General features: G+C 36.9%; 1 protein-coding gene across 1 annotated transcript; it reads right to left on the reverse strand.

The window, feature by feature from the left end:
• Positions 1 to 425: 425 nt before the first annotated feature.
• PEX13 (peroxisomal biogenesis factor 13) lies at positions 426 to 26,307 on the reverse strand. The gene is made up of 4 exons (XM_004435654.3): positions 25,894 to 26,307; positions 9,078 to 9,772; positions 3,348 to 3,473; positions 426 to 1,189 (listed from the first exon to the last, which is right to left on the reverse strand). The coding sequence occupies exons 1-4, from the start codon at positions 25,983 to 25,985 to the stop codon at positions 891 to 893; spliced, it is 1,212 nt and encodes a 403-aa protein (XP_004435711.1). The 5' UTR covers positions 25,986 to 26,307; the 3' UTR covers positions 426 to 890.
• Positions 26,308 to 26,361: the final 54 nt, after the last annotated feature.

Consider the following 26,361-nt stretch of genomic DNA (forward strand, 5'->3'; position numbering starts at 1 on the left):
AATTTTAAAAAGTAATTATACTAGATACAAGCAGAGAATCTATGAAAAGATTTAAAATCATTACTACTAGAAGTGACTACATCATTAAGTGCAAACTCAAAGGAGTTGAGTCCTGGTTGGAGGAAAAGAAAGTAAATCTTTCATACATTCTGATTCATCCAGGATGAAAACTAATCATACTGTAAAGGGATAAAAAGTTCTGTGATCCTCAGAGGAAATGAAATAATCTATAAGAAAGACAAAGTTCAGCCTTTTTACCAGCAGGGAAAACTATTAGGGCTAAATATCATTCTAGAACCATCTCTTTCATAACACTTCTAGTGACCTTTTCAAGATAAATTTTTAAAAATATAATACAAGGTAACAGTATCAATTGTTGGTGAGTGAAAACATATTACTGCTTAAAGCAAACCCAAGACTAGACATAACACAGATCAGAAAAATTTTATTAAGTTTAAAGTTGTAAAAAAAAATTAGCCTCTTTGCTTGTTCTCATATTTATGTTATCATTCAATTTCTGAGGATTCCAAGTCAATTAATCTACAACTTTAAAAAGCATTAACAATCCCTACTGTAGCAAACAATGTATTCTACAGTTCATTAATCTTACTCCTTCAATAAACGTAGAGTTTTAAATAAGATGAAAATGATAGCAGTCTTCTTAATCTTAAAATCCTGGTGAAACAAACATCCTTGTGGTCCAATAACTTGTAAAAGGTAACCAGGTCACTAGACCAACATACTAGTGTACAACTTTAATAATTTCTAGCAGCAAAACACCTGGAATAGCCATTAACAAATGTTTTCATTGGATTGTAGATTAATTTCTTTGTAAGAAATAATTTTTTAAAAGTACTCTATAGTTCAACTGCAGGCAAACATGAAAGATATCAAAGATCTTGTTTATCTCCACTCTTCCCAGTGGAATCAGGTGCAACTGGAAGCTTATTAGTTTCAACAAAAACAGATTCAAAGGCAGCTTCCTGTTCATCCAAAGAATCAGCAGCCGTGGCTCCTTTAATTAGTGTTGTGTTGGTAAAAGACTGTTGCTGCTTGGGAATTTTACTGGATTCCACTGTTTTTCTACCTCTTCTTTTACCAAGAATTTTGACATAATTAGCAGGTATAAGTCCTGTTGTTTGACCATCAAGGCTAGCCAGGAGCCAACCACGCACTCTGGGTTGCTGTTCTGATGGAAGAAAAGACAGCCTTGTAATTATAACATACTTAGGAGGTCCAACAGAATATTGACAGTAAAATATTAAGTAAAATCTGTTACACTTACATAATAAAATATATAAACAAATAGTATATACAAGCATATTCAAAATCAAATGATGAGTAGGCTTAACAAGTGTAGGGTTACTTCCTATATTATACTTTTTATTTTATACTTATTAAATAATTTTAGCAACCTTGAAGAGCATAAAGTTTATATCAGTCGGTCCATTTATAGAGTAAGGAGATTCAGTTCTCCTCAAAGCTGAAAACTAACATCAATGTCTTTCATATTTTAAATTGGAATTTAAGGAATGAATATCTCATTCCTTCTCAATAGGGTAAGTTGAGAGTAAGTACAGAAAATAAATATATACCTTTACATAAGCCAGCTCTCTTTATATACTTTTGGCCAAAATATAAAATTCATTCTATGTGATTGTGATAATCAATCCTGAAGATAGTGAATGTTAATTTTAATCCAAGCTGGGCAAAAATTGAAGACCTCAGTTATCACTAGTCACATGACAAAAGGTTAAACATAATACTCTAAGCTCAAAGTAGGAAAGGTTATTTAGTTTTGTATTTTGGTATTCTCCCACTTATTTTATCCATGTCTTTAAAAAGCTGTTTTAACTGCTGGAGTTTTAGTTCAACATTATAATTTAGGCACAATATGCCATTTTTATGTTTAATACTCTATAATAAAAGAAAAAAATAAAACACTTAAATTAACCATGTTTGTGACTGATTTTGTTCTAAATGCTCAAACATACTTTACTTGAGCAATGGAGGAAAGCAAAGAAACAAAGCCAAAGTGTCAAAAGGCACAATCAGTTGAATAATCTGAGACATAAAATTTTTCTGAAATATTACAACGTAATTGAAAGAAACCACACTTGATCTTCTTTATTCTTTATTTAGATTATTGTATTGGCCCTGTCTCTAACAATAAATCTTAAAATCATTCTTTTGAAATCCAAAATAGTAAGTTGCTATTTTCATTTGAAGATAAACATGAATATAATACCTAGAAGCCTAGGTTTTGTGTATGAAGGAATGAGGCAGAGATTTAGTAAATTTGATCCAAATTTTTCAATTATTTACACAATAAACTAATGATTTGAACATTGAAGGCATTTTTCCTTATGTAAATAAAGAGTGACTAAAACCAATAAAAGACTAAAGTTTCCATTAACAGATCACACAAAAAACAGCCAAAGTGGTTAAAAGTATAGGTTTTGAAGTCAGACAAACCGAGGTTCACCGTCAGGCTCCACCACATCTTAGCTTTGTGATACTGGACAATCTACTCATCCTGAGTCTTAGTTTCCTCATGTGTAAAACAGGGACAGGATAACAACAGTACCCACTTCACAGCATTATCATAACGGGTAAATGAAATATGTAAAGTACAGTGCCTTGTACATACTAAGTATTCTATAAACGACAGCTGTTGTTATTGTTACTAATATCTTTACCAAAAAAATGTGACTTTTCTAGCAAACCAGAATTTTTTTTTGTAAATCCACAAAATTTCTGATCATCATTACTGGGGAAAGATGAAGAAAAAGGCCACTTTGCCTGGAGCCATTGAGAACTATTAGTGACCTGGTCCAAAAATAAACCTGAAGTGTGTATAAATTTCTTGCTGAGGCTCTTTAATACTTCATGACAGTAATTCCTAAAATATTCATGTTGGAGTCTCTGAAGTAAACACTATTCAAGTAAAAAAGAAAGCCATACCAGTTCCAGCAATCAAAGATCAACAGCGATGCTTAGATGATGCTAGAAAATTTCTTTGGTTTGTTAGATTTCTAACATTTAATGCTTACCTGATGTTTTTCTGTGGGGATTAAGAGAGCTGGGAATTCAAGTGTGTTGAAATTTGAAGAGATTATATAAACAAAATTTTTCCTTACCTCAGTAAAATATTATTGGAAAAACTCTGTTGCAGCATTTCTGCCCCACTCCCCCAGATTTGGAAGTTCTAGACTGACATGAATGAGAAGTTCTAGTAAATACTTCTGAGTTAATTAACAATGACCAAGATCCTTTGTTGCGGTTTTTAATACATTTACAAATTCTAAAAATTCACAGATAATTCCAATTTATTCATGTTTTGTTACCTTTGAGAGCTAAATTCAGCATATCACCAGCACGGAAAGAAATTTCTTCTTCAGATGCAGCAGCAAAATCATATTCTGCTCTAGCAACTACATGGTCATCCTCACCACTTGCCCAGTTGGTGTTGTCTATAAACCAAATTGAGAATTAGGATTAGGTTAGTAAACCTTACAAAAGGAAAATGCAGATATCTCACTGGCTATGGTTTGCAACCTGCATAAATTTATTTGCCAAGAGCAAAGTCCCTCCCTCAAAGTAAATTTTATAATTAACACTATGTAAAATCAACAATATGTTCACTAGGATATCTATTATGAACTTTTTGCTTTTCTTCAAGCTCAAAATTCTAGCTCCCTTACTTTAAGCCAGGGGTTGACAAATTTTTTTCTGTAAAGGGTCAAATAGTAAATATTTTAGGCTTTGCAGGTCATGAGGCAAAACTGAAGATACTGTATAGTTACCTATATAACGAGAGACAAAATTTTTCCATAATTTTTTGACAAAATTCAAAATATAATGCAATTGAGTTCTTTTTTTGTAATACAGGTCTACTACTGAGAAGAATGGAATATTTTGGGGGTATGATAATATTTCATTCCAAATGAAGATTAAGTGGAAGCTCCTCAGTTGCACAGCTAAAATGGATTTTAAAATATGGAAATTTCTTTTTCACTTGCATGGATGTCCAAAAAACACTTCTGTGTTGTATTTGAGCTTGGAAAGTATACCTGCTGCATAATTGTGTGGGAATGGAAATATTGCTTCTTTTTTTAACTTCTGACAGCCTGGGAGGTGTATAAAGCAGTGTGACACGACTTGTGATTTAAACAACATTAGCTGTTGTCAAAATAATTTTACTCCAACATAAGTTTTGCATATAAGTGCTATTTTGCCTTATAGTTTTAGGTTGACTTCATTAAGAACATTACCAAGTCTGCAGCAAAAGCTGACTTTCAATGCCATTAAGTGTTTAATAAGAGTGGCTGATGGTAGTTCTTGTTCAGAAAAATTTCAGTCTTGGCCTTAATTTAAAAAAAATAGTAATAAAACAACCACTGCTAAGTCATAGAACTGCTGTGTGGTAGGGCAAGTCAGAATCTTCAGCTTCTATATCTGACAAAAAAGTTACAGAACTGATAATGGTTATGTCCACAAGAGTGACTAAAGTTTGTCTTTGACAATACTAATTCAATAACACATGAATAAACTTAAATATTTTCTGCAATGTACCTGCCGATGAGTAATATAATGAATAACTATAGACTTTAAAAAACTTTATATTTCCACAAACTCTGTAAATTTTGCCCAACTAAGCCTTTTTCTGCTCCATACATATTCTCACCACCATCAGTGGCAACACATCTTAGAAGATTCTACTTCAGGATGTGCCAAATTAGTGTTTTTTTCAACTTCTGAAAATATTCTTGTCTGTAGTTGTTCCATGCAGACTATTCACAGAGGCTAATTCTTCAGTCACTTCAAATTCAACACTGACTCCAATAAACAACTGAGCAGTATCAATAATATCTGTTGGGTCATCATGAGCCAAGGAAATCCATTTGAGATCACGTGCCTTGTTTCAAATTGACTATTGATGTTGTTCAAAATGCCACCAAATCTTCAAGAATCTGTTACCACTGAAAGTCTAATAGTCTTAAACCAGTTTACGTTCTCTGGACACATTTCTTTGGCTGTTGCAATCACCATCAGTAAACAGATTTCCTTGCTTATCTGACAAATGAGCCTCTCAGAAACTTATTTGGTTGCAGGCTTCTTTTCTTTCTTTCCTTTTTTTGGTGAGGAAATTCTACTGTGATGAGACATTCCATTTTAAATTTTCCAATTTTTCTGACTGTTGATTTCCCGTGAGTTGGGAATATTGTGAGGAGTGCTCAGTCTGGTAATATTGATGTATATCATATCCATTTAACACCACTATGGTGTTACAACATGATAAATGCAATGCTTTACCAGCTAATTCAATAACAAAATAATCCAAACTATACTGTGCCTTAAAAGCATGACATTCAAAGTCCATTTGTCTCTTCTTTTCTTATGTGGCACTGATAATAAAAAAAAATATTGCAGTATAACAATACATGTGGTACTCAACATGCTGTCAAGTTATAACTATTACTGAGATTTGTGGTGTGTGGGACAAGTGCGAAGCAATGAGAGTGCCCCATAGGGTCTCTGTTGCAAACTACGCAATTCTGCTCTTGTAGTACAAAAGCAGCCATAACAATATGTACACAAACGAGTGTGGCTGTGTTCTAATAAAACTTTACTAATGGACACTGATATTTGAGTTTCATATAATTTTCACGTCACAAATAGTATTCTTTTGTTTTTTCCCCCCAACTATTGAAAAATGTAAAAATCATCCTTAGCTTGTGGGCTGTACAAAAACAGGGGCAAGCCAGATTTAGCTGAAAAGTCATAGTTTGCCGACCCCTGCTCTAAGCAGCTAAGAAGTCATAGGGCTTAGGTTCCTCAATTTCACTTCTTGAAAATCTCTGTCATTATCCATTTCTCCCTCTTTTGCCTCAGATAAAAAACTGGCCCTCCTTTTTACCTGTTTTTTTTTTTTTTTTTTTTTATAATTTTATTTATTTTATTTTTTTCCCCCAAAGCCCCAGTAGATAGTTGTATGTCATAGCTGCACGTCCTCCTAGTTGCTGTATGTGGGACACGGCCTCAGCATGGCCGGAGAAGCAGCGCGTCGGTGCGCGCCTGGGATCTGAACCCGGGCCGCCAGCAGCGGAGCTCTCTCACTTAACCGCTAAGCCACGGGGCCGGCCCTTACCTGGTTTCTTGAATCACATCCTCTCCTACATCTTCTAGGAGGCTTCTTCATCATTTGACTCCTCTCGGTCTCTCCCTTATCTAAACCACTCCCTCTCTACTGACTCCTTTCTTTCAGCCTAAATACATTCCCAGATCTCCTCACTTCTTAAAAGACAAAGCAAACAAAAAACTGAGAACAACCCCATCAGCTTGCTCTTACTCAACTAGGCTATTCTTTTTTTCTCTTCTTCTGTTCACCACTAATCTTTTCTTTTTTCACATCTTCTGACTTTATTTACTGCTTATCCCCCTCCATAAGTTCTGTCTCCTCCACTTTACTAAAACTATTTGCTGGAGCTGATGACCTCCAAATGCCAAATCTAATGATCTTTTCTCACTTCTTGATCTAATCTTATTGAAGCACCTGACACCATGAAACTTACCCTTCTTGAAACTTCCTCCTTCCACCTCTGCTTCTATAATACAGGAATAACATGGTTCTACTTCCATTCTTCCTGATTTCCATCTTGCTTCCTCTTCTTTTCTCTCTACCACAGTAATATTATCCACTTATACTATTTCAACTATAACTTCTATGTGGATGACTCTTAAATCTTTCATTTTTACCTCTTGCCTTTTAAACACCTCTCTGAAACTTTCTCAAGTTCCACTTGGATGTCCCAATGGCATGCCAAACTCAATACAACTCTAACCAGATTAATGATAATCACTCATAAACCAGCTGTTCCATGTGATTTCTCTATATTTGTTTTATTGGCTTCATACATACATACCTTCACACATACCCAGAATGTGACCCCATCTCAAAACCTGCATCACTGCTATCATGAGCCAAGCCACCATCACCTCTCACTTGAATTACTGTAATGGCCTCTTGACTCTCTAGATTGGTCTCTTCTGCCCTAGTTTTACCTAAAGACCACTCTTAGCAAAAAGGTGTTCCTTTTAAATCCTAAGTCAGATCCTTTCACTCCTTTGCTCAAAATTCTGCCATGCCTTTCCATTTCAGAATAAAGGCCAAAGTTCTTACAAATGTCTACAAGGCTTATACCATCTACTCACTGTACTCTTCTCTCCTTCAACTCCTACTACTTTCACTTTGCCCATTCACATTGGTCTCCTTGCTGTTCACATGACATGCCAGGCACATTGCCACTTAAATACTTTTGCTGTTCCTTATGCCTCAAACACTTTCCTCAAATAGCTACAGGCTTACCCCCTTAGCTCCTTCAGGGACGCCTTCCCTGACTGTATGTAGCTCTGTAACCCCACTTTCTAACCCTGGCACTCTGCAATACTCTTCTGTGCTTTATTTTTTTTCCTATGGCACTTATTATCTTCTGACTTACTATATATTTGACTTGTTTACTGCTGTCTCCCCCCACTAGACAGTCACAAGGGCATGAATTTTTTAATCTGTTTTATTCATGCTATATCCCTAGCTCCTAGCATTGTGTCTCCTGGCATGTAGTAGGCACTAGACAAATATTTATTGAACTAATAAATAAAACATTATCTCTTTATGTAATGTTATAAACCAATGTTACCACAATGAAAAAAAATTTTCCGTCTAATAACTCAAATTTAAAGGTCTAGGGCATTTTGATTCCTCCTTTCCCTCTACGCACCATGTCTAGCCAATAACTAAATCTGTTGAATCTATTATATCTATCCTGCTTTTCACACACTCTAGTTCAGGCCTTCATTCTCTCTCATCCAGTCAAATTCAAAAGCATCATAATTTATGTCCCCAAATTAATAAATATTTATTAAGCACATTCTATTTGCCAAGCAGGTTGTTAAGCTTTGGGAATACAAAGGTAAATATAACCCAAAATTCTTTATGAATCTTACCATCCAATTTCAATCTGTTTTAACTTGCACTGAGCTATCTTAAACAATTTAGACAGACATTTCTTTAGAGCGCTGTATACATATGTCACAAGCCTGTGTAAAACTAACTAAATAAAAAACAAACAAAAACAACCATAACATCATCCTTTCCTTACTAAATGAAGCTTAAGTCTTGCCATGGAAATTAAGATCTTCCACTATTAGCCTTCAACCTAATTTCTCAGCCTTCTTATTATCCTTCTATTCAATCCTATAGGACATTTGCTGAACAAATCTCATATTTCCTGCCTGTGTACTTTTGTTCAAGCCGATAGTCGTCTTTTTTTCCCTGATGAAATGTTACCTATCCTTCAAAAATCTAACCTAGATGCCACTTCTTCCTGGATACAAACAGCCAAAAAAACATTAGCTTCACTTTTCTAAATTGAGATAGCACTCCATACCATTTGACAGAGCAGGAGTCTGAGAGAGTAGGAGTCAAACAGGCCTGGTTTTGTTTCTGGTTCAGCCTTATTAAAGATATGATCTTGGGCAAGTGACTTCTCTGAACCTCAGTTTTGTCACTTGTAAAATGAGGATAGTTCCTATCTCTTAGGGTTGTTCTAAGAATTAAATGAGATAAAATACACGAAATACCTAGTACAGTATCTTGCATATAAAAAAGGCTCAATAAGCCTTATGTTTCTCTCTCCCCAACTGTCACATTCCTTATCACACTCTTTTTTGCCTCATTACAATTACCTGTATATGTGTCTCACCCACCTCCCTGCCAGTAAGTTTCCAAAAGGCAGGGGGATTATGTCCTATGTATCTTTGTAACCTCCACAGCATCAAGTTCAGTATCTTGTAAACAGTACTTAGGTAATGTATACTGTTAAACTGAACTAACAATGAATAAATCAACACACCTGTTTTTGCTACATACTCCTCTTCCAGTGTTGAAGTTCTTAACTGAAAATATAACTGGATCAAAATATTAAATACAAATAAATATAAAGAACGCTAATTTAAATCTGCTCTTGAAATCTGAGATTGTTATATAGTTTTTGAACCCATTTTCTTATTCTTACCTGTTACTTCATCACTGTGGGTAGACAGCAGTTTCCAGATGAGGTAAGGACCACCAAGGATAACAGCAAAGAACAAGAATATTGGCCAAGATTTTGCTGAATTAGCTGCTCTGTCCTCAGCACCAAGGCAAGCCACAGTTCCTTCACTTTCCGCCCATAAGTCCTCATTCTCAGAGCCTCTTCTTAAACCTATCATCCGCTGTAACCGTCTATAAAGATACCTTATAGTCCTAACTAATGCAAAAGCTGAAAAAACCTTTGTGAAGTGTATTTTCAATCGGGAAAAGTGATTTGCTACATCCAATACAGCCCTGAAACTGTTATAGACAGCTGAAAAGGTAGCATCCATCATCATACTGACAGAGGCAAATGCATGCACAATACTTTCAATGGACTGAAATGCACCTCTGCTGCTTTCTTCAGCTTGCTGAACAAATCTACTGGGTGGAAGATCATCTACACGGAGGCGGTTATAGCCCAACCCGTTATATCCATAACTATAAGGGCTATAGCTTCCATAAAATGAATTTCCATAGGCACCATATCCAGAAGAAAATGAACTGTAAGCAGGTCTGAAAGTGTTCACACTGCTGCTTCCTGTCTGCTGTGATGGCCTTGGAAGAATAGGTGGCGGCACTCTGGTAAGTGTTGGTTGTCCAGGTCTTGTCAATAAAGTAGGACCCAAATCAGCAGATCTAAAAGCAAAAAGATTCAAAATAGTAACTTAAGCACACAATAAATTCAATTCATAATAACTCTTAAACACCTCATATATCTAGTATTACAACAGATTCTACTGAAGATGTGTTAAGAGTGAGGAACAGCTTCTAATATCCAGATGCTTAGAATCTCAGCATCAAGACAAAATGGATAAGATAAAATAGCTGACTGAACTCTGCTATTTTCTTGTTTGCTAATGCTGGCATTATTAGTATTATCTTCAATCTGTGGTTTCTTTCTAAGACACTTGTCCAGGGGCTGGCCTGGTGGCGCAGCGGTTAACTTCACACACTTTGCTTCAGTGGCCCAGGGTTCACCGGTTCAGATCCTGGGCGCAGACCTACTCACTGCTCATCAAGCCATGCTGAGGCGGCAACCCGCATAGAAGAACTGGGAGCACCTACAACTAGGATATACAACTATGTGCTGGCGGCTTTCATGGAGGAAAAAAAAGAAAAGATTGGCAAGAGATATTAGCTCAGGGCCAATCTTCCTCAAAAAAAAAAAAAAAAAAGACACGTCCATTTTCTCAGCGTTAGTTACAACTAGATATTTGTCCATCTTTGCGCCTAAATGGCACTACCTTAATTACTATACTTTTATAATAGGTCTTATTATCCAATAAAACAAGTCCTCCTACAAGGTTCTTTACCTTCAAGAGTGTCTTGGCTATTTGACCCTTTGAACTTCCATATATGTTTCAGAATCAGAGCTTGAAGTTCTACACCCCTCTCCCTCAAAAAACCCTATTGAGATTCTGTTTGAGATTACATTGAATCTGCAGATTAATTTGAGGTAATCGACATCTTTATAATATTGAGAGTTTCAATGCATGAATACAATATATGCTCCATTTACTTAGGTCTTCTAAAGTTTTTTCTCAATAATGGTTTTCAAAAATAACTTTATTGAGTCTCAACGTTTTATAGTTTACTGTGTAAAGGTCTTTCTTTAGATTTATTCCCATATATTTGATTTTTCTGGTGCTATTATAAATGGTATCTTTCTAAAATTTCACTTTGTTGCTGTTACATAGAAATACTTGACTTTTTTGAATATGGTCCTTGTATCTAGCAACCTTGTTTTGGATTTTCTGGAATCTTAAGGATTTGCAGTCATATTGTATGTGAATAATGATATGTTTATTTCTTCCTTTTCAATTCTTACAGCTTTGATTATTAAGATACTGCACCTAGGGGGGCTGGCCCCGTGACCTAGTGGTTAAGTTCAGCATGCTCCACTTCGGCGGCCCAGGTTCAGTTCCCGGGTGCAGACCTACACCATTTGTTGGCAGCCATGCTATGCTGGCGACCCACATGCAAAATACAGGAAGACTGGCAGATGTTAGCTCAGGGAGAATCTTCCTCAGCCAAAAAGAGGAAGATTGGCAATGGATATTAGCTCAGGGTGAATCTTCCTCAGGAAAAAAAAAAAAAGATACCGCACCTAGGACCTGCAGTACAATCTTGAATAGAAGTCACGACAGCAGGCATCATTGTCTCATTCCTGATCTCAGAGGGAAAGTTTTCAACATGTCACCATTAATTACTATGTTTGCTGTACATTTAGTAGTTCCTTTTCTATTTTTATCTCTATTTGCCAAGAGTTTTTACCATGAATGAACTTTAACTTTATCAAATGGTTTTCTTGGCATCTATCAAGATGATTTTTCTCCTTTATATTCTTAATATGATGAATTACATGAATTTTCAAATGTTAAAGCTAACCTGCATTCCTCAAGTAAAACCAAGTAGGCCACAATATATTCCTGGATTTGGTTTGCCAATATTGCGTTGAAGATTTTTTTGTATCTATGTTCATGAGTGAGAATGTCCTAATTTGCTTTTATTGTAATGTCTTTGTCAGGTTTGGATACCAAGGTTATACTAGCCTCTTAAAAAGACTTGGGGAGGGGGCTGGCCCTGTGGCGTAGTGGTTAAGTTCCCACCCTCCACTTCAGTGGCCTGAGGTTCAACGGGTTCAGATATCGGGCACAGACCTACACACCACTCATCAAGCCATGCTGTGGTGGTGTCCCACATATAAAATAGAAGACAACCGGCACAGGTGTTAGCTCAGGGACAATCTTCCTCAAGCAAAAAGAGGAAAACTGGCAACAGATGTAAGCTTAGGGCCAATCTTTCTCACCAAAAAAATAGAATAAAAAGAGTTGGGGTGTATGTCCTTCTTTTCTATTTTCTAGAAAAGTTTGTGTCATCATTTCTTCCTTAAAAGTTTGTGAACAGGGGTCGGTCCTGTGGCGTAGTGGTTAAGTGCGTGCGTTCCGCTGCTGGCGGCCCGGGGTTCGGATCCCAAGCACGCACCAACGCACCGCTTGTCAGGCTATGCTATGGCGGTGTTCCATATAAAGTAGAGGAAGATGGGCACAGATGTTAGCCCAGGGCCAGTCTTCCTCAGCAAAAAAGAGGAGGATTGGGACGGATGTTAGCTCAGGGCTGATCTTCCTCACACACACAAAAAAAGTTTGTGAAATTTACCAGTGAAGTCACATGGGCCTGGAATTCTCTTAGTGGCAAGGATTTTAACTAAGAATTCAATTTCTTTGGTCTCATGCTACTTAAAGGTGTGGTCTGTGGATCAGTGCTAAGTTTATGAACTATTTGTACCAAACTATAATGAGAAAAGAAAGAAAATGAGATTAAGTGTTTAAGTAATTTGACACTGCTATGATATTTTTACTGTATTTTATAAAAAGTATTGGTCATTAATACAAATATTTTGAGAAGCACTGCTTTAATAGTTATAGGACTATGCATCTTTCCTATTTGTAAATTATACCTTGCTTCATTCCCTAAATCTCTTCCCCTCCTTTCTGTATTTTCTGTCCTTTTGTCTCTTTGTACTTCATCCTGGACATTTTCTTCCCAACTTTCCCTTAGGTCACTGCTATTCAAAGGGCCAATCCACTACAAGATAAGGAGCTTGCACCATAAAGTAAATCAACAAATTCTTTCTTCACAGAGAAAGTTTTGCTATCAAGAAAATGCCAATTGAACTAAATAGTGTGCTCAGTGTCAACGTTGCTTTACATTCTGGCACAAGTTTTCATTATCTTTTTGTAGACTGCTTACAACAAATAGTTTGAAAAACAGCAGCCAGTCCATAGACTCTCAGTAGCTACAGAACGTACCATGAGTAACAGTACTCTTAAGTCACCAGTTCCCTCTGTAGTAGTGTCTAATTCGTTGTTAAACCCAATGAGTTCTTAATTTTGGTTATTTTATTTTTTGTTCTAGAAATTCCTTTTCTTTTTAATAGTATCCAATTCTCAACCAAAATTCTTTATCTTTTCTTTTATTGCCTTCGACAATATTAAACATAGTTATTTAAAGTCTCTTTGGTAATTCCATTATCTGGAGTCCCTATGAATCTGTTTTTTCATCTGTTGTTTTACTTAGTTTCCATTCATGTGTTCTAATCTCCCCCTGGGTCTGGCTATTTGATTTTGCTTGTGCATCAGACATATAAGAATTGTAGCAATACTTTGAGATTCTAGATGATGGTCTCTTCCTCCAGATGTGTTTCATTCTAGATATTGTTAACTGAACTATCCTCTAGTTTGACTGCTAGGGCTAATATCAATCCATGATGTCCTTAATCTAATTTCAGGAACTAAGATGATTTGAAGCTGGGCTTCTGTTCCTGTAAGGGCCTGTCTACTTCTTTTATACCCTCATATCTAGATGTATCTTTTCAGGGTCCTAAAACAAGGTGTGGGTAATTTATCAGTACCACCTCTTGAGGACCTTTGAACTCCAACCGTGCTCCAAGAGTCTATCAAACGTGCTATTCAACTAGCCTCTCATCATCTAAGCTGCTTCTTCTGGAATTATCAGAAGCTTCTATGGGAAAAGTATTTTCAAAGGCCATGCTCACTTATAGATTTTCATAATTCCTGGATCTGGGCTCCATAAATCTTTATCTTCTTATTTGCTCTATAATGCCTTCAAGCAGATGTTTTTATATTCTGCTTAGCTTTCTACTTGTCCTCAATAGGGTTTTTTTCCCCCTAAATGACTTATTCTGCCATCATCAGAAGTCCTTCCCACAATTCTTTGTCCATGCTTTGTACAATATCTTACATTTGTTTACACATCTGCCTCTTCTCGTACAAGGTGAGCTCCTTAAAGGCACAGGAGTTTTCTTTGTTTCTCCGTCATCTACTACAGTGCTTAGCATATAACAGGTACTGATACGAACACTACACTAGCGTCTCTCATTAGTGAATATTTAATACACATATATCACACAGACTATTAATATAGATTATTTTTTCTTTATATATCCTTTTATTGTTTCATAAATTGTGATGAATATATTACTTTAAAAATTATAGGGAATTAAATTTAAACATTTAATAATAAAAAAAGAGAGCTTTCCTCTTACTCTTCTCTGGTTTTAACGCTGTCTGTTTCTGGCATACACAAGTGCCTTCAGTGTCCAGGTCTAGTGTTGCTTTCTGTTACAACCAGCATAATAAGAACAACTAAACAGGCCTGTGACTTAAAAGAACACAAGATGTATTCTCAGTGCTGAATGTGCAAAAAGTCTCACCCAGCCAACTTTTTATTTTGAAAAGTTTCAAATAGAAAAAAAAAAAATTAAAAAAAAAGTACAATGAATACTCACACACCTCTATCTAGATTCAGCAACTGCTATCATTTCGCCACATTTGCTCTCTCTCTCATCTTTTAAAAATTCTTGAACCATTTGAAATTAATTTGTAGACATGATATATTACTCCTAAATACCTCAGCATGCATTTCCTAAGAATAAAGATATTTCATACAAAACTGTAATACCATTTTCCCATCTTTGAAAATTAACAATTCCATATCTTTATCCAACTGATATTCAAAACATATCCATTAACCTCAAACATCTGTATTTAAACAGCTTTATTGAGATAAAATTCCCACACCATAAAATTCACCCATTTAAAGTACAAAATTCAATGGTTTTTCATATATTCACAGAGGTGTACAACTATCACCATATGTAATTCCAGAATATTTTCATCATCCCAAATAGAAACCCTATATTCATTAGCAATCACTCCCCATTTCCTGCTCTCTCCCAATAGGCAACCACTAATCTACTTTATGTCTCTACAGGTTTGTCTACTCTGGACATTTCCTATATAGTTGATTCGTGTTATTTGTGATAGTTATGTTCTACAAAACTGCAAACACTGAATTAGCAAATACCAAAACATTGCGCCTGGGGGAAACAAAGAGTTAGGAGGTTCCTTCAAGCCTCTGGTCACAACATTTTTGTCTACTGATCAATAATATATCTGTTTTATGTATGTTTCTGTTTAAACGCACCTTATTTAATATACATTGTTGACTCATTAACAATGAACTCACAGCCAACAGCACTTTGTTCACATCTGAACAAAGTTTATCTAACACAAGTATTTTCTCCATAAGGCACATCACAGCCTTCTTGGGCTTAGGAACACTAGACAGCACTTTAGTACTATGCTTAGGGGACACTTTAAAACAACAAAATCACTAACAAAAATGTGAAAAATGTAGCACTAACTAGATTGTGAAAAGGACACTTGTTTACAGTATGAGAGCTGAAGCAAGAAGCCGGAGTGTTGCTTTGTCCAGGCTCAGCTGAGAGATGACTCAGAACTTTCACTGCAATACACATGTCTGTGAATGATCAGGAAAGTGCCGCAAGTATTGATTTTTGGTTTACAAATGAATTTTAGTGAGTAGGAGAATTCGTAAATATGGAATCTGCAAATAATGAAGATCTACTGTAAGTGGAATCATACAATATGTAGTATTTTGTGACTGGCTTCTTTCACTTAATGTAATGTTTTGAAGTTTCATCCATATAGTAGCACGTATCAGTACTTCATTGTTTTTTATTGCCAAATTATATTTATCCATATATCAATTAATGGACATTTGGGTTGTTTCCACTGTTTGGCTATTATGACTAACACTGCTATGAACGTTTATGTACAAGTTTTTGTGTGGACATATGTTTTCATGTCGCTTGGGTACACATACCTAGGAGTGGAATTGCTGGGTCATACCGTAACCCTATGTTGAACCTTTTGAAAAACTGCCAGATTATTTTCCAAAGCCATTCCACATTCCCACCAGCAGTCATGAGGGTTCCAACTTCTCCACATTTTGTCAACACTTGTTATTATCTGTCTTTTTTATTACAGCCATCCTAGTGGGTGTGAAGTGGTATCTCACTGTGGTTCTGATTTTCATTTTCCTGATGTTAATGATGTTGAGTACCTTTTCATGTGCTTATTGGCCAGTTTTAGATCTTCTTTGGGGAAATGTCTATTCAGATGCTTTGCCCATTTTTAAAATTAGGTTATTTGCCTTTTTATCACTGAGTTGTAAGAGTCAAAATGTCTTTTAGGCTGCTTTTTTGAAAAAAATTCAATTAAAGTTCACACAGTGCATTTGGTTGTTCATGTCCTCATTCTCTTCTAACTAGAACAATCACATTTGTTTCAATGTCCTTGAATTTTTGAAGAGTCCAGCCAGTTTTCTTCTAGAATGTCCCACATTCTGGATTTGTGTTTCCCCAAAATGTTGCTTAACTTATACTTCTATCCTCTATATATTTGGTTAAACTGAAGATTGCATTTAAAGGTTTGATTAGAATCCGGTTAATATTTTTGGCAAGAATAATTCATGACTGATACTGTTTACTTCAGATTGTATCACATCATTAAAAAAGGAATAAAACTTTAAAAAAGGTCAGTGAACTATCAAATAGTGTAGTATATTCAGGTTTTGATGAAACAGCAGTGTTCCAAAGTAGGAGCAATAATAGATAAAACAGCAAGAACAAACAGGCATATTTAGATTTACGGAACAGAAACTAAGTAGAAATGGAAAATGATGAAGGGGGCTGAAGCTATGGGGTTCCTCAATTCTGGGTCTGTAATCAGGCAGTGACAGCCAGGACTCAGGTTTCTAGGAAATAACAAGAACTAATAGTGCTCCACTCAAATGGAACTAGTTCATGGCTTGAAGCTGGGAGCTGGAAAGCACCACCCTGGCTCCTAAAAAGAGACTATAAAATTTGCTGACAACAGTGTAGGACTTTTAGAAAGTTACAGAGCTAAGAATGGGGGAAGATTCTGATAAGGCCTCAAATCCAGGAAATGAAACAAGTTCACTACTTGACTCAATGACTTAATCTGTGATATCCTAAATCTAAACCACCATTTTTGTATCTGATTCTTAAATGGTGGGTGGGTACTGAGAAACAGGTACAGGCAACAGGAAACCTACCAGACAGAACAAGGTAAACGTAGAAGAAGGGAAAGGAGAGAAAATGGAACTCAAAAATTCCTACTCAAAATAAACATATCAAAAATGCCACATATGAAGAAATAAAAACACTAAGAAACCAAGCTAACAAAAATCAACAATAAGAATGAAAATTCATTCAAGAAAAACGAATTTTATGTAACAGCTCAATGAAGATTCTAAATATGTTTAAAATGGTCAAAGAGACAAATGAAGCAATAACATCTGTGAAATAAAAATTGAAATGAAATAAAAACATGTAAATATGAAAAAATTCCATTAGAAATTTTAGACGTCATGCCCACAGGCACAATGCATCTTACAAGTATGAGGCAATAAGAAAATTAGTTGTTGTGGGCCGGCCCCGTGGCTTAGCGGTTAGGTGTGTGCGCTCTGCTGCTGGCGACCCGGGTTCGGATCCCGGGCGTGCACCGACGCACTGCTTGTCCGGCCATGCTGGGGCCGCGTCCCACATACAGCAACTAGAAGGATGTGCTGCCATGACATACAACTATCTACTGGGGCTTTGGTGGAAAAATAAATAAATAAATAAAATTAAAAAAAAAAAAAAAGAAAAGAAAATTAGTTGTTGTAAATTAAAGAACAGAGTGGAATTATGGAACTTGGGGGAATTCTACTTTAAGTAATGGCATTCTAGGTAATCAGACTAACCCTCCCACTGAAAACAACTGAAAAGCTAGAGAAAATATAAAATTATCCGTTTAAAGCACAAGAGAATAAGGCACTGAGGAATTATGGAGTCAAGAGTCAGGAGAAAGAGAAAACCCTGAGAGCCTATTTTGAGATGTTTCTCAAGGGATGAGGGTCAATTCCAGAAGAGATGGCTGACAGGATGAGAAGCTAAGCAGAGCTTTTAATAGACTCCCTGGGCCAAGGAGAAAAAAACTAGAGTTCAGAAGCCTCAAAGAGGAGGGCCAAGGTAAATGCCCACACTTCAGACTGGGACCTTAAAAGGCCATACGCTAGAAGGGGAAAAAGTTTAACAGGATATAGACTAGTCCCGGCAGGAATTAAAACCACAGTTTCAAATTAGCTCATTCCTTGATTGGATTAAAATGATCCTAGATTGCAAGTGGCCAAAGGTGCCTGTCAAAGGTAAAACTCTCTGGAGGAAGATACCATCCTAAGCCTCAATTGTCTATATAAGCTTTAAATTGTCTATACAATGTCCAGCTCTCATTAAAAAATAATTGGGCCTATATGATGACAAAATTACATGTTATAAAAAAAAAAAGAGCAACATCAGACAATATAAAGAGATCCATAGGGGATCTAGATAATGGAGTTATTAGGCAGAGACTTTAAACAACTATGCTATATATATTCAAGGAAAAAAGGCAAGATTGAGATTTTTCTGCAGAGAATAGAAACTATAAAGCAGGACCAAATGGAAATTCTAAAACTGAAAAAATAAAAGACTTGAAACTATGAACTCAACGACTGGTTTAATACCAGATTAGACATACTGAAAGAAAAATATTAGTGCACTAGAAGAGAGTTCAGAAGAAAATACCCAGGATGAAGCATGAGTAACAAAAGGATAGATACAGAAAAGAGTGTAAGATATGAGGTGTATAGTGAAACATAGAGCATATATGTAACTGGAGTCAAAGGAGTGAAAAGATGATGGGCAGAAGCAATATTTGAAGAGATAATGGCTGAGATTTTTCTGAAATGAAAGACATCAAGTCAGATTCAAATATTTCCATGAATCCTACCCAAAATAATAGTAAGAAAACCACACTGAAGCTCAACAAATCATAATTGCTGAAAACCAAAAACAAAGAGAAAATCTTGAAAGCAGCCAGAGGAAAAAAGATTCCTAGTAAAGGAGCAAGAGTAAGACAGAGCTGGTGGAAACTGTTAGAAAGCTGACAGAAAAAAAAAGGAAGCCAGGAAAAATGTAGGTCCCTTGATGAAAATGTTGAGCTACCAGATCACTAGACTTCTTGTTAACTAAACAATAAATGTCTTTATAGACCAAAGCACAGTAAGTTAGATATTGTTACTTATAGCAGAAACTATTTCTGATATAATATTTAATAGGAGTTCCAGAAGAAGAGATGGGAAAGAATAGCTCTCAAAACAATATTTAAAGATATAACTGGTGAGAATTTTCCTGAATTAAAGAAAGACATGAATCCTCAGACGGAACACTAGGTAAGGAGCATGAACACTGTAGCTATCGAGCAGGAGGAAAAAATATACATGTATATATACGCGTGTGTGAGAATATTCATACCTGAATAGAGCCTAATAAAGCTGCAGAGAGTCAAGGTATCAGGTAAAATCTTAAAGGCTACTAAAGAGAAGATAGTCTATCCATAAAGGAATAAAACTTAGACTCAATAGAAAAAATTCTGTAGCTATAAAACTTCTGATGCAAAACCAGAGAGGTTTAATACAAAGAAAAAAATTTGTAGGCCAATTTCTCCGAGAATATATACACAAATATCTTAAAATATCAGAATAGACTTCAGCATTGTATTAAAAAAATCACAATTAAGCAGTTCATCCAGAAATACAAGGATGATTCAACATCAGAAAGTTAACTGATGCAATAAACCAATTTTCATATTAAAAGAAAAATACATATAATTATCTCAACAAATATAGAAAAAGTCATTCATAAAATTTAATATTCCTTCATAATAAAAATCTGAGCAAGGTAGAGAGAGAGAAGTTTGACAAGATATCTATCAAAAACAAATAGCAAACATCATATTTAATAGTCAGACTTGAGAAGCATTCCAATGAAAGTCAGGACTAATACAAGGATGTTGGCTATCTCTACTGGCTTATTTGTAAATGGTAGGACTGTCAACATGGAACTCAAGAGAAATTCAACCAAACCATCAGAACAAATTAAGAGTCTGATATTATGCTAGATACAATATCTGTATCTTATAAAAACTGGGAAAGAACGTCATGCAGACAATTATGAAACATTATTTAAGGCAAAAAAGAAGGTCAAAATTCTCACCAATTGTACCTTATACAATATTCATGGATGGAAAGACTTACTTGATCTATAAATAAAAGTTCCAATAAAAATCCCAGGAAGTCTTTCTATAAATGCTAAGTGTAACAGAGACAATTTTGAAGGACAACAATGTGTGGAGGCTCTTGACATACCAAATATCAAAATTTTTTATAAAGACAGTGTGGTGCTACCATAAGAATAGACAAATATGGGCCGGCCCTGTGGCTTGGTGGTTAAGTGCGCGCGCTGCGATGCTGGTGGCCCGGGTTCGGATCCCGGGTGTGCATCGAGGCACCACTTCTCCGTCCATCCTGAGGCCGAGTCCCACATACAGCAACTAGAAGGATGTGCAGCTATGACATACAACTATCTACTGGGGCTTTGGGGGGAAAAAATAAAATAAATAAAATCTAAAAAAAAAAAAAAAAAAAAAAGAATAGACAAATAGACCAATAGAACATATAAGAAAGTCCCCAAAACAGAACCACACATTTAGGGAAACCTGATATGATATAGATTACATTATAAACTAGCATGGAATAGACTACTCAATAAATGGCGCTGGGAGAATTAGTTATCCACATTGAGAAAAAATTAGACTCCCTATTTCACATTGATTTTTGTACAACAAAGTCAGTTCTAGGTGGATTACAGATATGAATGTGAAAAGATGAACATTTAAAAGAAAATACTGAAGATGTTACTGAAAGAAATCGATAATGACATAAAGAAATGGAAAGACATCCCATGCACATGGATTGGAAGAATAAACATAGTTAAAATGTCTATATTACCTAAAGCAATCTACAGATTCAACGCAATCCCAATCAGAATCCCAATGACACTCTTCATGAAAATAGAAAAAAGAATACTAAAATTCATACGGGGCAACAAAAGACCCCGAATAGCTAAAGCAATCCTCAGAAAAAAGAACAGAGCTGGAGGCATCACAATCCCTGACTTCAAAAGATACTACAACGCAATAGTAATCAAAACAGCAGGGTACTGGTACAAAAACAGACACACAGATCAATGGAACAGAATTGAAAGCTCAGAAATAAAACCACACATATACGGACAGCTAATTTTCGACAAAGGAGCTAAGAAAATTACAGGACAACATCACTGACAAACATAAATGCAAAAATCCTCAACAAAATATTAGCAAATCAAATACAATAATACATTAAAAGGATCACACAACATGATCAAGTGGGATTTATTCCAGGGATGCAGAGATGGTTCAAAACCTGCAAATCAATCAACATGATACACCACATCAACAAAATGAAGAATAAAAATCAAATGATCATCCAAATAGGTGCCGAGAAAGCATTCGACAAGATACAGCATCCATTTATGATAAAAACTGAATAAAATGGGTATAGAAGGCAAGTACCTCAACATAATAAAGGCCATATATGACAAACCCACAGCTAACATCATATTCAATGGTGAAAAACTGAAAGCTTTCCCTCTAAGAACAGGAACAAGACAAGGATGCCCCCTTTCACTGCTCTTATTTAACATAATACTGGAAGTCCTAATTAGAGCAATCAGGCAAGAAAAGAAAAGGGATCCAAATTGGCAAGGAAGTAAAACTGTCACTATTTGCAGGTGACATAATTTTACATATAGAAAACCCTAAAGAATTCACCAAAAAACTATTAAAAAAATAATAAATATAGTAAAGGTGCAAGGTACAAAATCAACATACAAAAATCAGTTGTGTTTCTATACACGAACAACAATAGCAGAAAGAGAAATCAAGAATACAATCCCATTTACAATTGCAACAAAAAGAATACCTAGGAATAAATTTTTTTTTTTAAAGATTTTATTTATTTATTTTTTCCCTCCAAAGCCCCAGTAGATTGTTGTATGTCATAGCTGCACATCCTTCTAGTTGCTGTATGTGGGACGCGGCCTCAGCATGGCTGGAGAAGCGGTGTGTCTGTGCACGCCCAGGATCCGAACCCAGGCCGCCAGCAGCGGAGCGCGTGCACTTAACCGCTAAGCCACGGGGCCGGCCCCCCAGGAATAAATTTAATGATCAGAAGTGAAAGACCTGTACACTGAAAACTATAAAACATCATTGAAAGAAACTGAAGTAGACATAAAGAAATGGAAAGATACTCCACACTCACGGATTGGAGGAATTAACACAGTTAAATGTCTATACTTCCTAAAACAATCTACAGATTCAAGGAAATCTCTATCAAAGTCCCAATGACGTTTTTCACAAAAATAGAACAAAGAATCCTAAAATTTATATAGAACAACAGAAGCCCTCGAATAGCCAAAGCAACCCTGAGAAAAAAGAACAAAGCTGGAGGGGCTGGCCCAGAGGGGTAGTGGTCAAGTTCTCGCACTCCGCTTTGGCAGCCCTGGGTTCACAGGTTTGGGTCCTGGGCACGGACCTATGCACCACTCATCAAGCCATGCTGTGGTGGCACCCCATATACAAAATAGAGGAAGAATGGCACAGATGTTAGCTCAGGGCTGATCTTCCTCAGCAAAAAGAGGAACATGGGCAAGGAATGTTAGCTCAAGGCCAATCTTCCTCACAAAAAAAAAAAAAAGAAAGAAAAGAAAAGAAAGAAAGAACAAAGCTGGAGGTACCACACTCCCTGATTTCAAAATATACTACAAAGCTATAGTGATCAAAACAGCATGGTACTAAAAAAAAAAAAAAAAAAAAAGGAAAAAAAAAAAAAAAAAAACAGCATGGTACTGGCACAAAAACAGACACACAGATAATGGAACAGAATTGAGAGCCCAGAAATAAACCCAAACACCTATGGACAACTAATCTTTGACAAAGCAGCCAAGAACATAAAATGGAGAAAGAAAAATCTCTTCAATAAATGGTGTTGGGGGCCGGTCCCGTGGCTTAGCGGTTGGGCGCACACGCTCCGCTGCTGGCGGCCCGGGTTTGGATCCCAGGCGCACACTGACGCACCACTTCTCTGGCCATGCTGAGGCCGCGTCCCACATACAGCAACTAGAAGGATGTGCAGCTATGACGTACAACTATCTACTGGGGCTTTGGGGGGGGAAACAAAAAAAGAATTAAAAAAATAAAAAAATAAAAAATAAATGGTGTTGGGAAAACTGGACAGCCACATGCAAAAAAATGAAAGTAGACCCTTACCTTACACCATACACAAAAATTAACTCCAAATGGATTAAAGACTTGAATGTAAGACCTGAAACTATGAAACTTCTAGAAGAAAACATAGGCAGCACGCTCTTTGACATCAGCCTTAGCAGTATCTTTTTGAATATCATGTCTTCTCAGGCAAGGGAAACAAAACAAAAAATAAACAAACAGGACTAAATCAAACTAAAAAGCTTCTGCACAGCAAAGGAAACCATCAACAGAAACAAAAAGATAACCTAAAAATTGGGAGAAGATATTTGCAAATCACATATCTGATAAGAGGTTAATATCCAAAATATATAAAGAATTCATACAACTCTATTACAAAAAAACAAACCACCCAATTAAAAAATGGGCAGAGGATCTGAACAGACATTTTTCCAACGAAGCTATAAGATACCCAAAAGGCACAAGAAAAGATGTTCAACATCACTGATTATTAGGGAAATGCAGATCAAAACTACAGTGAAGTATCACTTTATGCCTGTCAGAATGGCTATTATTAAAAAGACAAGAAATAAGAAGTGTTGGAGAGGATATGGAGAAAAGGGAACCCTCATACACTGCTGATGGGAATGTAAACTGGTGCAGCCACTATGGAAAATAGTATGGAGATTCCTCAAAAAATTAAGACTAGAACTACTATATGATCCAGCTATACCACTTCTGCATATTTAGCCAAAGAAGATGAAAACACTAATTTTAAAAGATATACAACACCCCTATGTTCATTGCAGCATTATTCACAATAGCCAAGGCTTGGAAACAACCTAAGCGCCCATCAACGGATGAATGGATAAAGAAGATGTGGTATATATATACAATGGAATACTACTCAGCCATAAAAAGGATGAAATCGTGCGATTTGTGACCATATGGATGGACCTCGAGGGTATTATGCTAAGTGAAACGTGTCAGACAGAAAGCCAAATACCTTATTTCATTCATATGTGGAAGATAAAAACAACAACAACAAACAAACATATAGACACAGAGAATATATTGGTGGTTACCAGAAGAGAAGGGGGGTGGAGGAAGAAAGAAAGGGGTAAAAGGGCACATGTGTACTGTGAACATGATGTAGTCTACACAGAAATCAAAATGTAATGATGTAGTACACCTGAAATTTACATAACGTCATAAACCAATGTTATTTCAATAAAAAAAGTTTTAAGAAAACATTGGGTGCACTAAACATCAATAGGTACAGCAGTTACCGCAGGAAAGAATGGGAGTGTTCAAGTGTTTCTCTAATTTTTTTTTTTGGTGAGGAAGATTAGCCCTGAGCTAACATCTGTGCCCATCTTCCTCTATGTTATATGTGCAACGCCTGCCACAGCATGGCTTGATAAGCAGTGCGTAGGTCCCCCCCAGGGATTCGAACCTGTGACTCTTGGTCCGCTGAAGGGGAGTGCGTGAACTTAACCATTACGCCGCCAGGCCGGCCCCTCTAATTTTTATTTTTAAAAAAATCTGCGGCAAATCTGGCAAAATGTTATTTCTTAAAGCTGAGAGTGAATACACAAGTATTTATCTTACTTTCTACCAGTCTTTACATGTTTAAAATAATTCACGACGAAAAAAAAATAATTTTACATAAATAGAACTTTAACAGATGCAAGAATAAAACCTCTGTCTTCCAAAGAGCAGTTCAAATTTTTTTTAAAAGAAGTCAAACCACTCACAAGAAAGTTAGCAGAAAGTGTCACTTCAGCTTAACAGCATAATCAAAGCTTATTACTTGTTATGTATCTATCATTATTAAATTAAGTAGCTATTGTGTTCAAGCATCTTAGAGTTTAAATAAAAGATTACAAGATTTCAGAACACAGCAGAAATACACCCCAGCACGTTCGGGATTTTTATAGGTGATCTGACATTTGAATCCCATCATCTGAATTAAGATGTCCAGATCTGCCCAATACAAAACACACAAGGCCGTGAAACTCTTCTTTCATTCTATTTTAATCTTTTTTGAGTCGTAGATCCATTTAATACTGTTTAAAAACAAAAAAAACACAGGCCTTAGAAAAATCACTCTATTCTGCACACAAAAGCCATCTATAGGCCTCAGAATCACAACTCCGGCTCTAAGTTGCTTCTCCAATCCTCTATCAGAAACATTGCTGAGTTACCTGGGGTTCCAGCTGCATAAAAGTGACCTTCTGGGCTTCCATCAGCTTCCCAAGAGGTTGGTAAAAGCTCTTACGAGAGACTTTGCTCCCTACAGAGCCGGGGCTGGGCAAATGCCACTCTCATCTGCTGGAGACCAAAAGTCTAACGCTTTAACCGGGGTCAAGGGATTCTCTCAAGGTGTCCCGCAAACAAAAGGAGGCAGGAAGTCACCCCCTTTCCTCCAAGCACCGGGACCCAGAGAGGCGCTCAAGAGCCCCCGGAGAACGTCGCTACCGAGAACCGCCGGGTCAGAAACAGCTGTCTAACATCGAAATCCCCCTCCTAGGCGCCCTGGCCTCACCGCGACCCCCTCAAGTGGGGGCTGGTTGAGAGGGGGAGGGGACGCCGCACCCCAACAACGGCCTCAACCGCCTCCAGCCAAGTCCCCGCTCCGGCCCACCAAACTCGCGGCCTGAAGAATCCCACACTCACTGGAAAGTGGGGCCGGGTCCTGGTCCCGGCCCAGCCCCCGGAATTCGGCGGGTCTCCCAGGGTTTCGGGGGAGGTGGCGGCTGGGAAGCCATCTCCTCCGCCTCCGCTCGACTCCCACTTGGAGCTGGGACTCCTCAGGCCCGGGTTCACCAACACCTCACGCGCCAGGCACAATGGGCGGAACACCGAACCCTCCACCCTGCCCACTCCTGCAGTTAGGACGTCCCTTGTGGTGCTTTGCCAGCTGGGATCAAAGGATATGAGGGTGCTACCAATCCCTGGGGGAGAAAAGCTCTCTTTTTATTTGCCCTAGTAAGAATTTGCATTCTAAACTTGAGGGTAAGGGCTCATCGATATTTCTGGCAGCGACTACAATGGCCTAGACCTAGGAGTCTCACGGAGGCTTCTTAGGGACTAGTCCTGCTCAGGCCTGGAGTTCTGTCCCACGCACTCATACACCCGCCGGGG

Source organism: Ceratotherium simum, chromosome 11 (genome assembly GCF_057802395.1).
Source record: "Ceratotherium simum simum isolate JZ-2026a chromosome 11, ASM5780239v1, whole genome shotgun sequence".
NCBI lineage: Eukaryota > Metazoa > Chordata > Mammalia > Perissodactyla > Rhinocerotidae > Ceratotherium > Ceratotherium simum.

Excerpts from the sequence above, each read along its gene's own strand:
- PEX13 (XM_004435654.3), bottom strand. The coding sequence starts at position 25,985 with ATGGCTTCCCAGCCGCCACCTCCCCCGAAACCCTGGGAGACCCGCCGA. Across the intron at positions 9,773-25,893 it reads GGACCCGGCCCCACTTTCCA|ATCTGCTGATTTGGGTCCTA; the intron begins GTGAGTGTGGGA and ends TTTTGCTTTTAG. Across the intron at positions 1,190-3,347 it reads GCTGAATTTAGCTCTCAAAG|AACAGCAACCCAGAGTGCGT; the intron begins GTAACAAAACAT and ends TTCTTCCATCAG.